We start from the raw sequence: 18007 nt of genomic DNA on the forward strand, positions 1-18007 counted from the left end.
GTGATTAGATCGAGAGTTAAATCCGTGCCCCGGCCCACGCACAACGCTACTAGAATCATCAAGGCGGATCCTCATCGAAGTTGTGACTGCAACGGTCATGGGCAAGGACAAGAGCAGGAGAGGCACGACGCAAAGCAAAATGGAACAATACGCGGTGCCCACACTGGCCACGGAGCCGACACAGGAAAGATCGGCAATTACTGAAGATGAGGAACCCGAACCCTCTCTCAAAGACATTATGAACGCCATAGCCAACTCCAGAACCGCTATGGAGATTAAAATGGACGGCATCAGCACAGAAGTGTCCCTCCTACGCCATGACTTGCAGAAACTCACGTCCCGCACGGGAGAGGCGGAAACCCGCATATCCAACACGGAAGATGGCCTCCGAAACATCCATCAACAGATGACCAGAGTACTGCAACGTGTTAAGACTCTAGAGGAACGGGTGGAGGAAGGAGAGGGGCGCTCTAGACGGAACAATATACGAATCCTGGGATTACCTGAGAAAAGTGAAGGCCCCTCCATGGAACTATTCCTTGAACAACTACTCATGGACCTATACGCCCCAAAGAATTTTTCGAAACTTTTCTCCATTGAACGTGCACATCGAGTCCCAACAGGCAGACCAACGCCTGGGGCCCCACCCCGCACTGTGATTGCCAAAATCCTAAATTACAGAGATCGCGACGCGATACTGCAAATGGCCAGATCCCAGGGAGCCACGACCTACAACGGCGCGAAAATCGCTTTCTTCCCGGATTTCACACGGGAAGTACAAAGAGCACGCCAATCATTTGACCAGCTTAAGAAGAAGCTACAGACCCAAAACATCAAATATGGTCTCCTGTTCCCGGCACAGCTGAAAATTTACCATAATGGCACAACCGTGCACTTTAATGACCCAAAGGATGCATGGAATTGGGCAGAAAATAACCTGGAGGGAGATTGGGGCCCCACAAATAGAAGGGAACGTGAACGAAATAGACCGCGCCCGGACAGATCCCCGAATGCACAACCACTACAAGGCCAGGATGGACTACCACCAAGAGAAGCCGACTGAAGTGTGCGGACACATGCTGATAGCAATGCACTGTCAGAGCTTTTCCCCCCCCCCACATTGAAGAAATGGCGGCTCGAGCGGGGGCCCCCCCCCTCAACAAAGGTAATAGGACCAGCGCCGAGCAACGGCGACAGAATCGCAAATAAGTTATATCTAATGTATTGATTGTTTGTTCGGTCCGAGCAGACCCTTGTCAGGCTCGGCCTAATGTTGGGGCGACAGGTACTTCCAGTTGGGGTGGAGTATGGGGAGGGTACGAGGGAGTTTGTGTTTAGGACAGAGTTTATTTGTTTGGTTTGCTGCTCTAAGATCAATGCGCGCAATAGGCTGGGGTCGGGTTCCAGGGGGGCGGATAAGGGGCAATGCCCGGAGATACACACAACATTACCCGGCATGTCCGATTCCCGACCACCATGACTGACCACACCGCTGAAAGCAAGAACAGGTCTATTAAGATAATGAACTGGAATGTGAATGGGCTAGGCAGCAGTATCAAGAGACGCCTTGTACTCCAATATTTGAACCGTTATACGCCCGATGTAGCCTTCCTAACCGAAACGCACCTGGCGGGCACAAACTGCAACCTCTTCAAGCGAACTAATTACCGCATCGCGATACACTCAGGTTTCTCCATGGGAGCTAGGGGGGTGCTGATCCTCGTGCACAAACGACTTCCACTGACCCTCTCATCCGTCACACAGGACACAGGAGGTAGATTCGTTCACATAACCGCGACTCTTTGGGAGCGGCCTATATCCATGCTAGCCGTATATGCACCACCTACCTTACTCACTGCACTACTTGAAGATATAACGCCAATGTTGGCGGCGGACTCCTCGAGCTTGATGGTGGTGGGGGGAGATTTCAACGAGGTCATGCACCCAGAACTTGACCGAACACACATCCGCTCGAGAAATCCAGCTATTCATACCAAACTAGCCACGTTCGCCGACGCAATAGGCCTGAAAGATGTGTGGAGACATTTGCATCCTGGCACGAGAGAATACTCTTTCCTCTCCGGAGCACACGCCTCATTATCTAGACTTGATTACTTTTTTCTCCCGATCTCCGAATTACATCTAGCAACCGATGCACACCTCCTACCCAGAGGTATATCGGACCACTCCCCGCTCGTAATGGTGCTCAATACACACAGGCCGATTCCCCCACCCACGTGGAGGCTAAACAATTATTATCTGGGCTTCCCCGACCTAGTCGAACATATCAAAAAAGGAACAGAATCATACTTTGAACTGAACACAACCTCAGTGGATAGCCCTGTAACATTGTGGGAGGCATACAAACCCGTACTGAGAGGGGAACTCATATCCCAGATCGCAGCCCATAGGAAAAAACACGCCGCGGCGATCCGGGCGGCCGAAAAGCGAGTACAAGAGGCAGAGGTAGCTCATCTATCCCAAGACCTCCCAGAATCCCATCGCGAATTACAGCTAGCACAAAAACAGTTTCAAAACGTCGCCCTGGACAATGCCAAACAGACACACGCAGCGATGCGGACCAGAGTGTACGAAACCGGGGATAAGGCAGGCAAAATGTTGGCGTGGCTGGAGAGGCGTGACGAGGGGCTCCGACATGTTAGAGCGATCAGAACACAGGGGAATACACTAGTGACAGCGGACCGTGACATAGCGGAAGAGTTCGCAAGCTACTACAAGGAACTCTATGGACCGCCAATCTCCCCCATTGACACTACACCCATCTCGGGAATCACCCTTCCCTCCCTGACACCTGAACAAAGAGCCCTGCTAGAAACCGACATATCAGAGAATGAATTGTCTGCAGCCATAGCCGACCTTCAACCCGGGAAAGCCCCGGGACCCAACGGCCTTCCGGTCGAGGTATGGAAGAAAATAGGCACGAGCGTAATTACACCACACTTGCTGAAAATGTATGAAACCTCCCGAAACAAAGGGTCCCTCCCACAAGACCTGAGACAGGCCACCATAGTGGTCATACCCAAAGCGGACAAACCCCCAGAGTGCTGCAGTTCGTATAGGCCCATTTCCCTTATCAATACAGAAACCAAAATTTTAGCGAAAACCTTAGCCAATAGATTGCAGCAAGTTATACCCTCCTTGATCCACCCGGATCAGTGTGGTTTTATGCCGCAGAGATCCACGCGGATGAATATACATCGATTATTCATGGCGATGGAGAATGCGACCACCATCCGAGACCCGTTGGCCCTGTTGGCCGTAGACTTCGAGAAGGCCTTTGACTCTATCAGGTGGGATGCGATCTGGGAGATAATGCAAAGGATGGGATTCGGGCCCCAGTTTATGAGCTGGGTTAAATTATTGTACAAATCCCCGCTAGCAGTCACGAAAGTGAATGGTCACGTGTCAGGCCCCTTTGAAATCGGCACAGGAACCAGACAAGGATGCCCACTGTCGGCCATGATATTCGCAATAGCGATTGAACCACTCGCTATACTGTTAAGAACAAACGAAACATGGAAGGGATTTAGATGGTCTGAAGCCTGGGAAGATAAGGTGTCCCTATACGCGGACGACTTATTGGTTTACTTACAAGACCCGGTCAGATCCTGCCCCATAGTGACTGATTTACTGCAGAAATACGGCTCCTTCAGTGGCCTGAAAGTAAACTGGGACAAATCCACCTTATTCCCACTTAAACAAGAGGGAGACTCGATCCCGCCCCAATGTCCCTACCGGGTAGAAAGGGAACAATTCAAATACCTAGGTATTCTAATAACAAATAAGCTGACTGATTATGTGCCCAGAAACCTGTACCCAGTCATGACAAGATTTGCAGAGGATGCCCGTCACTGGTCATCCCTCCCGCTGACACTACTGGGTAGAGCTGCACTCTTCAAAATGATGACCCTACCCCGCCTACTCTACATATTACAAAATGCCCCATTACACATCCCTTCAAACATATTTAGGAAAATAGACCAGACACTCCGCAGACTGCTGTGGAATAACGGTCATCCACGCATAGCCCTAGCTACACTCCAAAGATCCATATGGGAGGGCGGAATAGGACTACCCCGAATGCAAACATACTATTGGGCCAGTCAATTGATGAAAGTGAATGACCAACTACACGGCGACACCGATGCACCACACAACAAATCTCTAGAGTCGGACACTCCTGGAAAACCCATCATGCTGTACCTTTATAAGAAAAGAGACCGCGCGGCTACTCCCAACATGCGCGCACAGCTAACACAAATCTGGACAGACGCACACAAGTTCGTGGGATGGGGCGACAAACTATCGCAGGCCCAACCTCTGTGGAACAACAAGAACCTTCCAGGTGTATACACGCTCCCCAGGTGGCCGAACTGGTCCCGGCAAGGTCCGCCCATCTTGGGAGACGTTGTGAAAGATAACACCATGGTCCCTTTTGCAGAGCTGGCTCTCCGACTTGGACTTCCCCAAACCGAACATTACCAATATGCTCAACTACAACACGCACTACGAAACATCCTCCCCGAAGTGAGCCCCCTACCGGACTTCACCCCCATTGAGAGAAATCTACTCCCGGAACCAATTACCCGGAGAGTGACATCGGTTCTATATAGTGCCATAAGTTCCTTTGGCACACCAGATCTACTGTCACTGCGGACCAAGTGGGAATCGGACGTGGGGGCCATACTGCCGGAGGAATGGGTCATGACATTGATGTTCCCTAGGGAGATAGCGATTTCATCAAGGCTTAGATTGGTTCAATTAAAGATATTACACAGAGTATACTATCCCAGGGTGGCCCTACACAGATGGGGAAGAATAGATGATCCGAACTGCCTGCGATGCAAAACGGAAGAGGGTACCTTTTTCCACATCATATGGGATTGCACACATATACAACCACTTTGGGAGGCATGCTGTGCGGAACTCTCTAGAGTTATGGGGAAAACAGTTCCCAGAAACCCTAAGCTACTACTATTGGGGATAGATGATGAAATTGACCTATCTAGATATGAAAAACTGCTCTTGTTCACCACCACCGCACTTTTGAAAAGGAACATTGCTCAAAAATGGGGCTCGGACCAAATACCGAGCTATGAACAATGGAGAACGGATGTGGATATCTGTGTCGCAACGGAATACAGAGTATACGCGGCCAGAGGATGCCCGGCAAAAGCCCTGAAAGTGTGGAGGAAATGGGAAGATGCCCAATGAGGATTATAAAACAACTGGACGCTGCCTGCGGGCTCAACTAAAGCTGCCCCCCCCCCCTTTTTTCCTTTGCAAACATATGTGTACAACATCTGAAACAGCCAGTAACCCTCTCCGGCAATGCGCATGTATTGATTGTTTACGTTGTTTATTTGTTTAACCTTGTTTTTTCCTAAAAACACCAATAAAATGTGTTATTAAAAAAAAAATGTGATTTCAGTTATGATGTCCCAGGCATTCTGGGACTTCTGGTCCCTGCATCCTGACTGGTTTAGTGTGGAGGGGGCATAATGTGGGGTGTTTGCAAGGTCATGTGAATCATTTCCCAAGAATATCTGTGCTATATGTGCATGGTTTATCTTTGGCATTTCCACCGTGACCTCTAAAACACTTCCACATTCACCTTTGTGGATACATACACATGATACAAGTATGCTGTCCTCTGTGGGTCTTCATGTATGCAGAAAGGGTCCTGCTCCGGAGTACCATGGTGCCATGACTTGTACCAGTAAACCGGGCACAGCAGTGCAGCAGTGGGTCACTGTGAGGTTTGTGTCACATGTACATTGAACATTCATAGAATGGTACTGTTTCCTATTTTGAAACACATGCTCTGACTCCTGGGGTGCCACCAATGACACATATGTGCAGTAAAGAGCTACTATTACAGTGGGTAAATGGGCAGTGGCATACAATCTGGCCTTTGTGGTGTTCACTACTCCAGGGGTGCTGGGCAGAGAGATGTTTCAGTAATGCATCCAGCACTTCACCCATCACTTTTGAAAACGTTGGCTATGACATGCCATGCAGCCATAGCCAACATGACATGACATGCCTGTGGCACAAAAAAGCAGGACTGTGACCAGCTTCAGTAGAGGTGGTATGGTGTTTGTAAATCGTTGGAACTTTCACTGTCAGGCTGGCTAAATGAGGAGGTCTGCTATGGTTTACCAGTTGAGGCAATACAGTTTCCCTGCTGCCACCTATCACTCATAGCTCTCTGACTACTGTGATAGCTCTAAAACCAGTACTTATGAGCACACATTCTTAAAGAAGCTTTTAATGTTGCCTCCCAATGCTCCCTCAGCTTTGGTTTATTTCGAACTTGACATATTGCCAGATTGCACAAGATTGCACAAAACAATGCCCTGAGAGCAGCCCTCAATATACCAAAGAGAGAACACATCTCCCTAGCAAGACAAAATGCCCATTGGCTCCCAGTTAAAGAGCACATTCAATTCAAGACTCTCACAATCACACATAGATGCATAGCCCAAACCGCCCCTAGCTACCTCAATGAACGGATACAACCAGTCCAATCACTCAGACCCAAAAGGGACCTATATGCCAACCAACTTACAATCCCTAACTTCACCAGAGTCAAAGCTGGCGGCTCGAGCTTTGAAGTCCTAGCGCCAAAAGCTTGGAACTCCCTTCCGCCCAAGCTAAGAGTGGAAACATCCCACACAGCCTTCAGAAAAGCCTTGAAAACCACTCTATTTAAGTGAAACCCAGTTTCCAATTGTATCGCATACAATATTGTCTGTAAATTACTACTGTATCATGGCTATGGTCCCTATGTAACCCTGGAACCACAGCCATTCCTGTAACCGATTCAACATGCCAAGTTACCCTTCTTGTAACAGCGCCACGATGCCCCAGGGCAGCTGCTGCGCTTTAAAAATGCAAATAAATAAAAAAAAAAAAATAAAAAAAAAATAGTCCCAGCCGCTCCACGGATTTGTGCAAGACCAGCCTTCTTCTGGGCCAGATTATGGAATCAACGTTCCTTGGAATCCTATCAGGCGGCATTGTTGCACTTCCTCTCTTTGGAGGGAGTAAAAAGTGTAAAATGGATCTCAAATGTAAAGGCTGTTCTCAAGGATCTGGGTACCACAGTTCTATGGCTAACCCTGATGGCCTCCACAACGTCTTCTATATTGAACTTAAAGTATACCCTAAAATCCATGAGCACCGAATCTCTAGTGATCAATGCCACACGTCTAAAGACAGGTTTGGATTATATCATGCACAGGATGGTTCCGTGGTTCAAACTTTATCTTGACATTATTTTCCACCATTTGAAAAATCTTTATATTTAAGATAAAGATTGGGCATTATTCATATCTCCGCTTTCACCAAAAACTGGCGGGTATCCAACACAAGTGTATGCCCCACTGTGGGGCTGTAATGAGACAATTATTCACTTCATGTTGATTTGTAATGGTCCAACTAATTTGACAAAAAAGTATTTGAAGCCAATCCTGAGACGGGCAGGGGTTCATCAGACAGCAGTTGCTGAAAGATTTCTGAGCCAATGTGCCGACCTGCCTGTAATTTTTGCAACTGCACAATTTATACACATTTATTTAAGGTTTCACAAAGAAGACTAGCAGCCAATATCAGCAACCAATGCTGCGGCAACACCCAATATCACAACTCCAAATGACTTTGTGTTATTAAAACAACACAGGTAAAATGTTGAAACATGCAGTCACAACTTACAACAGATTTAATTGCAAATTAAACAATAGTAACCATTCACAATACAATGGAAAAACAAATTGTTTTGAAACAACCATTCAAAGGACTGGCAGTGCTTTGGGATTCTGGTTCGGGGGGAAGGGGAATCAATGGGAAATTTTGTTTTTAGGCTTTAATTTGATAGGCACAGTTGGGGAAGGGAATTCAAAGGGACATGTTATTATGGACACCCCCTTTTGGGCAGGAGTCAAGGGTTTCAGGGGGACTGCCACCCAAGTCTCTTATGGTCTATACCAGCTCTAACACAGTGGGCATGAACTTTGTTAGTTTCAAATTCTAACAACACTCATCCCATTATTTTCTATATGGGAATTCATTGATTTATCTTCCATTCAAGCCGCTAAGGAAATACACAGCTTCCCCCTGCCCACAATTTAATGGAAAGGATGAATGCAGTCTGTTCCCAATACAATGCAATTTACATGAATAGGGTGATTTTCTATAGTGGAATTCATTTGAATTGGATTTAATACAATGTGCCAAGGGCCTACCCAGTTTCAGCCCCAGCCCCTTTTTGGTCAGGGAAAACAGCAGGGCTCCTCGGGGGACAGCGCGGATATGGTGAATGGCTTACAGTCAAGGATTTTCACCTGCACCCAGACTCCTTCTGGCTCCTCTGGTTGGGTCCCAACTAGCTTCTAGAGTTCCATGTCATTGGCCCTCATTACGAGTATGGTGGTAGCCATGGAGCAATTAGCTCCATGGCTGCCTCCAATACCATGACCATGTCCGGTTTGGTGCAATGGGGACTTACCAGTCTAGTCCGACCCTGCCGAGACCGGTAAGCCCCCATTGCACCAACCATTCCCCATTCCCATTTCAGCCCCCATAGGACTCAATGGGGAGGGCGCAAATAGAGGGGCTTGCGAATGGCAAGCCTGTTATTTGCACCCTGGTCCCTTAGCGGGACAGGCAAGGGACGTGTGGTCCGACCACACATTCCTTACGGTCCCCGCCAAGGGACCTCGGAATAGGGCGGTAGGGGATTACCGGCACCGGTCTCCTTAACGGTGCCCGGTATCCCCTACCACCAGACTCGGAATGAGGGCCAGTTTCTCCAATCCAACGATTGTGGCCTCACTGCTAGTTGTTCCTTGCAGGAGTCCATCAGCAGGCTATCTCCCAGAATAAAGTGAAAAGCCCTGTTCTGATGCAAACATGCTCTCTTATAGGGCTGATGACATTCCAACATTCTTATAATTCCCACTCTAAGGATTGGCTAGCACTCTCCTTTCACCTCCCACCAAAACGCCCACTGGCTGCTGATAGGATCAGAAGTTGGGAGATATGTACGATGTAGGCTGAGGAAGGAGAAAGATTTGTCATATCAAAATGATAAGTAAGTTTAGCCTTTTTGTGTTCTGAAAATCTCATAACATGAAAACTATGCTAATTTTTCAGATAACTACATAAAACTATATATTTTTGGATTCTTTATTTTATGGTGAGTCGGAAAATCCTAAAACAATTTCTGCACGCCCTTCCTGGGCAGAACCACAATTTTTCACGGTTTGCTACTGCGCCGAAATAGGTGCAACTGTGACACTGCATACTTCCAACATTAATTTCACCGTCTATTAATCAATGTTTCCAATTCCTCAGATTTATGAAAATGCCAGAATCAAATTCTGATCATGACTTAAGTAATGTATATCACAAACATTCTGTTTTTACATGACCTCCAATGGCTTTTTATCCCCTTTAAATTGAACGCAGGGTGGGCTTGATAGGACACACAATGCTCTTTTTACTTAGGAACATGTGTTCAATGTTTAATCAATGGCACTGCATGCTATCAGAGGTAGTTTCATCTCTCCTTCAAGTTTCCATTTCTCCTTAAGCATGTGAACAGCCACCTGCTCGGGCCAATGTTTATTCTACCTTCTTCTGTTGAACTTCAAAGGGTCTTTGTTCAGAGCTAATGCACATTTTTTGGTGAAACCTGACCTTAAATGTCATTTCTGTTGGTCATGTTATCTGTAAATCCCATAATTTCAATCTACTTATTTGTATATTTTAGCATTTAAATTGACAACCAGACCTGTTTCTTTGGTGGGCCCAGCCCCAAAGGTCTTGGGGTCAAAGTTTCAGCTCCGAGAGGAAAACAAGTTGCAGTTTACAATTCTGAATGGCTAGCATATTGCATTTACCCACCGTGTGCATGTAACTTTCAATACTGCACCAGGGCCTGTTATTCATAAAATAATCTTTCTTTATGTACTGTAGGAACAGAAATAAAATCACTCCTGGTATTTGTCACAAAATATGCCAGTTACATAAGAAACCAGTGTTCATTTATGCAAAAAACAAAATAGGCCTTTCCTTATAAATGTTGTCATTTCATGTGCTGAAATTAAGTCTCTTTATTCCCCATGAAGGCATTTTGTCATTCGACTTTACTTTTCAAATGTAAGGCATCATTCCACTTTTTTAGCTTCCAAATCACAGTATTTCACATGTATTATTCTATTCCATGTGCACTGTTGCAGTTTTGAATCGATCAAAGTGGTAATTTGCACGAAGTCAGCATCTGAAGTGCCCCATGTCTTTTTTAACCCATTTGACGCTATTAACAATATTAAAGTTCTAAGTTGCGCTTTCTTCCGCTGAGTGCCTGTACATTCTAACAGAGTGGAAGGAGGCCCATTCTCGCTCATTCACTGTGCCTTATGTTAAAATCTCTGTTTTGTACTGACATTTATATTTCAAATGGAACTCCACACTTAGCCAGCTTCACTCTCACAATGGGGCCTAGCATGGTCTCTCCATCTCCGTCGCTGTCTTTTTACTCCACATGTCCATTACATACTATGGGTGCACCACTGGGCTCATTATCCTCACCTGGATGCATTTAACTCCACCTGTTTGGTGGAGGTAACTGCACCCATTTTTCTTGGAATTAATGGTAATTTTTGTCATTATTTCAGCGATATTTCCACTTGTAATGCAGTAGATCTACTACTTGTATTTATGATGCTAAATCTGCCGGCGGAAAACATCACCAGCTGAATTAACACTGTGTTAAAGTGTTGATTCTGCCTGTGGAATTTCCGCTGGGGTTAATTCAGCTGGAGGAATTAGTTCCAATTTTCTCAAACCCTTAATTCGGCAATTTGGTAAAATTAGCAGTAATTCTGTTACCACCACTTTTTACACTTACCCTTGTCCTTCTTTTGCATAGAATATACATAATTTCTTTTTGAAACAGAATTTGTTGATTCTTCCAATGTATTAAATCATAAATACACTCAAATTAAAACCATGTTTATAGACAAATCTCTGTGGAATGCATCTGATAACTCTATCTCTCTGGCTATTGCATTTTTTTTTTTTTTAAAGGGGACGTATCAGTTAGTATAGAAGAAGGTGTTCCCGGGTTGCCAACCACTTTCATACACTTCAATCACCACTCCTATAATCAGATGATAACTGTTTTAAAGAAGACAGCAGCAAGATGTCCTCACATCGCGAGCACCTACAGTATTGGCCGCAGTTTTGAAGGAAAAGAACTTTTCGCCATTGAGTTTTCAAACAACCCTGGGCAACACGAACTGCGTGAGTAAATACATTCACTACAGTTATATATAATTATTTACATTTTTTTTCATTTATAACATTTTCAACTGAAGAATGTTGTGACTTTGCACACTATTGTCCATTTTGAGGCCGGTATAAAATACATTTTGCAAATCTGTTTTGTAATGACTGTTTACTTCTGAGAAATGTTGCACATGTGGCAAATGTGCAGACATAATCAAGCAAAAAGGTCATTCTGGAATGCTTATGGTTAGTGATTGCTGATGATGCAGATATTTGAAAACTGGATAGATAAAAATCATCAAGCCAATTTTAACATGAGAATGGTATGTTTAAAATCATCTCCAGAGGACATCACACCACAAGAAGCCACAACATCACCAGAGTGAAAACAAAGAACTGCACAAGGGAACAGCTAGGAAAGACCTTATTTTCCTGCCGCCTCTACAGTTGGATTTACAATTGTGTAGCTTTGCATATCAGTCATGATAAAACAATTGATTTACAAGTGTTGCTTAGCCTTGGGAGGATTACTTGAACAAAGCTAAAAGTAGCACTCTAAATGTAACAAGTATACTTTATTCTCACCGCTGCACACCAGTGTTCGGCAGAATCACCTGCAGTACCCTTTGGGGACACTACAGGCAGTCAAGACTACAAGTGTAAGCACAATTTCACTTTTGGTACAAGCCTGTACTACACAGTAAAGTGGTAGAGATGGCTGAGCAGCCAGACTTATCTCAAGAGTTTAAGTAGAACAAGTTACACAAAGGACCAACTAATACAGTGATTCAAGTAAACACTTACTCAAGGTTTCTTGGTAAAATAATATACATGTATTAACTCAGTCAAATAGAAAACATTACACTACCATAAGCAGCTCAATATCACACACTAATAAACCACAAAAATCCAACCAGTAAGTAAATGAACAAGTGTAACTCCTGTGAAGTGGAAGCAAAATGGCACTTCAAATGCTTATTAAAGGGATAAAAAGACCAGGTTATAATAATAGACAGCCCAAATATATTTGTAGGCAGGGCAAAGGGTTTCAGTTAAATACAACCAGCAATTCTTATCATAGGCCTGGGCCAAAGTCAATGGTTCAGAGTCTTTGTATAGGATAACACAGTTCTGGTAGATAACGGTTAAGTCTTTGCCATAGAGTTTAGAAGAATTTGGCTAGGCGAAAAGTTTGATGAATGTTTAGGAAAGGACAAGCCTTCGAAGTTGAGGAAAGTTTCATGCACTTTCTCGATGGCCGAAAATAGTTCCGCACCGCGTTTGCACAGTACCTTGTTAATGAACAAAGCTGTAGCTGAGGCAGTTGTTCCTGGCAGTTTGAGCAGATCTCAATGTTCCTGGGCTTCAGTCATGGGGACAAGAAGGAGGACGTTGGAAGGTTCCTGCACTGCCTAGGGCGTTAAGCCAAAATCTGTAGCAAGATTTCTGTTTATGGTATGCGTGCCTTAAAGTCCACAAGCTAGTTTCCTTCCATCTGGCTATCCAGTTTTCAACAGCACTCTGATGAAAATTTGACCAGATGGGGACGGTTTCCAGGTGGCTTACGAGTTGGTTGTTCCCACCAAATTCAAGGGAAGAGTTAACCTTGAAGAGCTTCTCTGTCGATTGGAGTTTCAGGCAATTTGGACCTGCAGCAGGGCTTCACCGGTCGTTCAGGAGTTGCAGCAGTCCTCTTCCTTCAGCTCGTCTTCGGTTCTTTCGTTCTAGTGGTCGACTCTGCTTTCCAAGTCCCAGAGACCTGCTTTTAGACAATTTTCCCCCATTCATTCCAGCCTGGCTGTCACTCACACAGCAGGGTGGCTGTCCTTGCCGGACAGCCAGCCAGTCAATCACACCAGAGTGCATCCAGGTCTCCTCAGAGACAAAGCACAGGGAGTTTAGGGCACCTCCCTCACATCCTGTCCACCCCAGACACTCAGGCGCCAGAGGGGGGCTTCAGCACTGAAGCCCGCCAAAGGCAAACTAACAAAGGGACCAAACTTGGTTTGGCGCACAGAGACAAACACAAGATGGAATTTTCCTAAATGAAATGGCGAAAAAAGATGACCGGAGTCTGTTTTTACAGACAGGTCTGGGGCGGCTTATTGAAAAACATGGCAGACCCGATTTTTAGCTACCGTTGTTAGCGGTCGGGAAAAATCACAGTAGTTAATCTAAACCACTGCCACCCACCATTTAAAGTAGAAAAAGGTAACATTTTCCTGTTACATGAGTGTTTTGACTCAGGGGAAGCTAAGCAACCCCTCCAGCACTCTATAGGAAGATAGTGTGTGCTGAGTCAGTAAATTTAAAAAGACTAGTAAAGCCAATTTAACTTTACATACTCTGGGAGACGGTAGTCAGTCCCAGAGAAAAGGTGTTTAAACCCTGGGGAGTATGAAAGTCACCCCTGTGCCACTGCACTGAAGGTGCTGTGTGACACACAGAAAAAGATGATGCCTATTGAGTATAACCAAACCAATAACCAAAGAACACAAAAGTAAAACACACACAAAATACATCGAAGTGTGGTAAAAAAAGGCTCAGACTCTTCCCAGGTAAAGAAAATCAAATCCTAGAATTCCAGCAAAGTTGCTGGGGGTCTCAAAAGGTAAGGGAAATTAGCACATATTGAGAATTCTCCCTAACACTCCCCCCCCAGACTAAGGGACAGGAGGATTTAATCCACTCCTGTATGAATCACCTTACTCCAGTCGGTCAAACATCCTGGAGAGACCATCAGCATTTTGGTAGTGACACCCTGACCTGTGTTCAATGGAAAAATCAAACCCTTGCAGGTTGATTGACCATCTCAGTAGTTTTGGGTTTTCCCCTTTCATTTGAATCAACCATCTCAAGGGTTGGCGGTCAGTCTGAATCACAAAAGTAGATCCATACAAGTATGGCCTAAACTTCTTCAGTGACCACACAATAGCAAAGCACTCATGCTCTATGGTTGCCCAGCTTGTTTCTCGTTCCTTCAGCTTCCTGCTGATGAAGCAAATGGAGTGTTCCCTACATTTCTCATCCAGTTGACTAAGGACTGCACCTATACCTGTATTTGAAGCATCTGTCTGCACAATGAAGGTTTGGTTATAGTCAGGAGCTCTTAGGACTGGAGCTTGACAAAGGGCTTTCTTTAGGCCCTCAAATGCTGAGTGCACTCCTCATTCCACCTGAACTTTTTAGGGGATTTGGTAGAGGAGATCACATTCAAGGGAGAAGCTATGGACCCATAGTTCTCAATGAAGTTCCTATAGTACCCAGTGAGGCATGGGAAGGCTCTCACTTGGGCTTGAGTAGTAGGGGTGGCTCAGTTTTGTACAGCTTGTACTTTACTAGGCAATGGCCTGATTTCACTTCCTCCTACCTCATGTCCAAGGTAGACCACTTTACTCTGACCAACATTGACATTTACTAGCCTTTATGGTCAGATGGGCTCAAGAGCCTGCAAAACATATCCTACGTGGTCAACATGTTCTTTCCAAGTAGGGCTGAACACTGCAAAGTCATCCAAGTATGCCATGCAGACATCCTCCATCCCATTCAGAACGTGATTACCCAGCCTTTGGAATGTAGCAGGTGCATTCTTTAATCAAAAAGGCATTACCTTAAACTAGTAGAGGCCTGCTGGGGTTGAGAATGTAGTTTTCTCCTTGGCATGGACTGTCAGTGCTATTTGCCAATAGCCTGAAGTGAGATCAAATGTACTGAGGTATATGGCTGAACCAAGTTTATTCACCAGTTAATCTGTTCTTGGTAATGGGTGGGCATCAGTCTTGGTGACTGCATTAAGAGCTTAATAGTCCACACAGAATATCAACTCATTGGATCCTGTCTTTGGTACTAGAACAACTGGACTAGACCATGGACTGGTAGGGCTCTATTACCCCGAGATCAAGCATCTTGTTGACCTCCCCCTTTATGTGGGATCTTACATGAGCCGACATCCTGTAACCTCTGCTTTAAACAGGTAAACAGTCACCAGTTTCAATATCGTGCTGGTCTCAAGGGGTCAAGCCTGGTGATAGTGAAAACAGGGAGGCAAACTCATTGAACAGAAACTTGCACTTTTCCTGTTGTTCAAGTGTCAAATTAGAAGAGAGATTGACTCCTTCTATTTTCTCATCTAAATGCTGGCCTCTGAGGAGGTCAGGCAGAGGTTCACTCTCCTCCTCCTCTTGAGTTGAAGCTAGGAGCAAAGCTCCTACTTCTGGTTTTCAGACATAAGCTTTTAGACGGTTGGTGTGAAAGACTCTGGGAGCCTCCTTAGGATTGCCTAAGTCCACCAGATAGTTGACCTGTCCAAGTTTACCCACAACCTTGAAGGGTCCTATCCATTTGTCCTGTAAGGCCCTCTGCCTTGTAGCTACCATAACTAGAACTAGCTGGTCTTGAGTAAACTCAACCATGTTGGCCTTCTGGTCATGCCAATGCTTCACCAGAGCCTGACCTGCTTTCAAGTTATCTGATGCTTCTGCCATCATGTGTGACATTCTCCTCCGGGGACCTATCACATAGTCAGTGACTCTCACTGGCGTGGGGGATGGAGCACTCTCCAACCCCTCCTTAATTAGGACCAAGGAGCCTCTAACTGGATGGCCATAAAGAAGTTGAAAGGGACTAAATCCTACTAACCCTTGAGAGACTTCTCTATATGCAAATAGAAGGCATGGCTGTAGAAGGTCCCACTTTCTTCTAAGGGGTTCCTCTGAAGCACCTATCACGCTCTTCATTGTATGGTTGAACCTCTCTACCAATCCATTTGTCTGAGGATGGTAGGCAGTTGAAAACTTGTAAGTTACTCCACAGTTTTTCCACATGGCCTGCATGTAGTGGGGCATAAAATTGGACCCCCTGTCAGAGATAACTTGCTTAGGAAAATCTACTCTGGTAAAAATACCAAGTGGGGCCTTAGCCACAGCCTGAGCTGTAACAGTTCTCATAGGTATGGCTTTAGGATACCTAGTAGCATGGTCTACTACAACCAGGATAAACCTGTTTCCTGAAGATGTTGGAGGGTCTAAAGAACCAACAATGTCGATTCCTACCCTCTCAAAAGGAACTCCCACCACTGGGAGAGGGACCAAGGGTGCCAAATTCCGGGCTCCACTCTTGCCAGAGGTTTGGCAAGTGTGACAGCTCCTACAGCACTTATCTACATCAGACCCAAACTTAGGCCAGTAGAAATATAAGGAGAGCCTTTCCTTGGTCTTCTTAAAACTTAAGTGACCAGCCAAAGGTATCTAATGGGCTAACTGTAGGAACTGGAGTCTGCTTTCAAGAGGCACTACACGTCTTCTGTAGTCCCCTGGGATAGACTCAGTCGGTTCACTGTAGAAGAGGCCATCTTCCCAGTACAACCTATGCTTCCCTGGCTCTTGTCCATCCAGCTGGGATGCTGCCTGTTGGCGAAGACCTTCAAGAGTAGGATACTCTCTTTGACCTCTGCTGAAGTCTGCCCTACAGGGTCCACCTTCTGCCAGTAAAGACTGCAGCTCAGGATGGTCTGCAGGGTCCAGATCTCCAACAGGAGCAAGGTCCGCTTCCAGCTCTGATTCCGCAGCAGCTGATTCAACCACACAAGGTTGTTCCACACACTCAGTCTCAGCCCGTGGAGGGATCACAGGTGTGATCTTGGACAGTCCTCTCTGGGATGTCCTTGTTGGTAGCACAGGAGTGCTGGTTGGTTTCTTCCTGGGGGTTGTAGGTTTCCCCTTCTCCTCCTTCGTTTTTGAAATTGCAGTCAGTAAGTCCTGTGGACTGGGAGTTATATTCTCTTCTATAATCTCCTCTTGAGAGCCCCTTAAGGTACTCTCTCTGGCCTTTCAAGTCTGCTACTGTTTCCTTTTGCTGGGAGGCCTGGGGGTGATTGATACAACTCCAAGAGTTGTTAAGTAATTCCCCAACAGGACTCTCCCAGGTACATCACTCTGCACACTGACAGGTATCTTGACAGTCATGTCATTGCACTGGATAAGAGCTGGTAACTGTGGAAGCATTTGGACAGGGCCTCTGGCAAGTTTAGTTAGGAATTTGGGTGCCTTAGCAACATCCTCAACCTTGAAAAATGATTCATCAACTACAGTTATGCTGGCCCCAGTTTCCCTGATGGCAGGGGTCTCCTGACCATTCACAAGAACACTGTCTTTGTAATACTCTTTAGTATTGTCTGGAATAGAGTTGTACACATTTACGTTCTGCTGTTCCATCAGACCCATTTATACTAAGGAAACACTGGCTGAGAATTTGATGGGTTCTCAGCCAGTAATTGAAAGTTTCCACTTGCCATTGGTACTTCATCCACTGGGGAGAAGGCTAAGGAGACAGTGTGGAACCCTGAAGGTTTACCCTTCCATCTAGGATCCCCTTTCACACGGTCAGTTGACCCACAAGCATAACATTTACCAAATGTCTTGATGAATGAGGGTTTGTTCTAACCTCCTTCTGATTTGTCACCAGGAGGTACACTAGCCTGATCCCGTTTCTCTTGGGGCTTACCCTTCTTATTTTTGTGGCCCTCTCTGTGAGTGGAAGTATTAGAATTCTCTTTGGCATCTTGTTGTGCTGCTTTCCCTCATCCTTCTTCTGAGTTGCCCCAAAATACTTGTGAGTAGCCCTATAGACAACCCACAAGTCAGCAGCCCTTGCTAACTTCTTTGGATCAATTTCCTTATAATCAGACATGTGC

At 45.6% G+C, this 18007-nt stretch overlaps 1 protein-coding gene across 1 annotated transcript in view; it reads left to right on the top strand.

Annotated features, from left to right (window-relative positions):
- The window catches only part of CPZ (carboxypeptidase Z), a 435147-nt gene that overhangs the window by 279070 nt on the left and 138070 nt on the right, over positions 1-18007 (top strand). The window contains exon 4 of the mRNA XM_069632030.1: positions 11116-11331. Coding sequence (XP_069488131.1) covers positions 11116-11331 — 216 coding nt within the window. The remainder of the gene's footprint in view (positions 1-11115; positions 11332-18007) is intronic.

The sequence above is a fragment of the Ambystoma mexicanum genome, chromosome 6q (genome assembly GCF_040938575.1).
Source record: "Ambystoma mexicanum isolate Mex_15411 chromosome 6q, UKY_AmexF1_1, whole genome shotgun sequence".
Taxonomy (NCBI): domain Eukaryota; kingdom Metazoa; phylum Chordata; class Amphibia; order Caudata; family Ambystomatidae; genus Ambystoma; species Ambystoma mexicanum.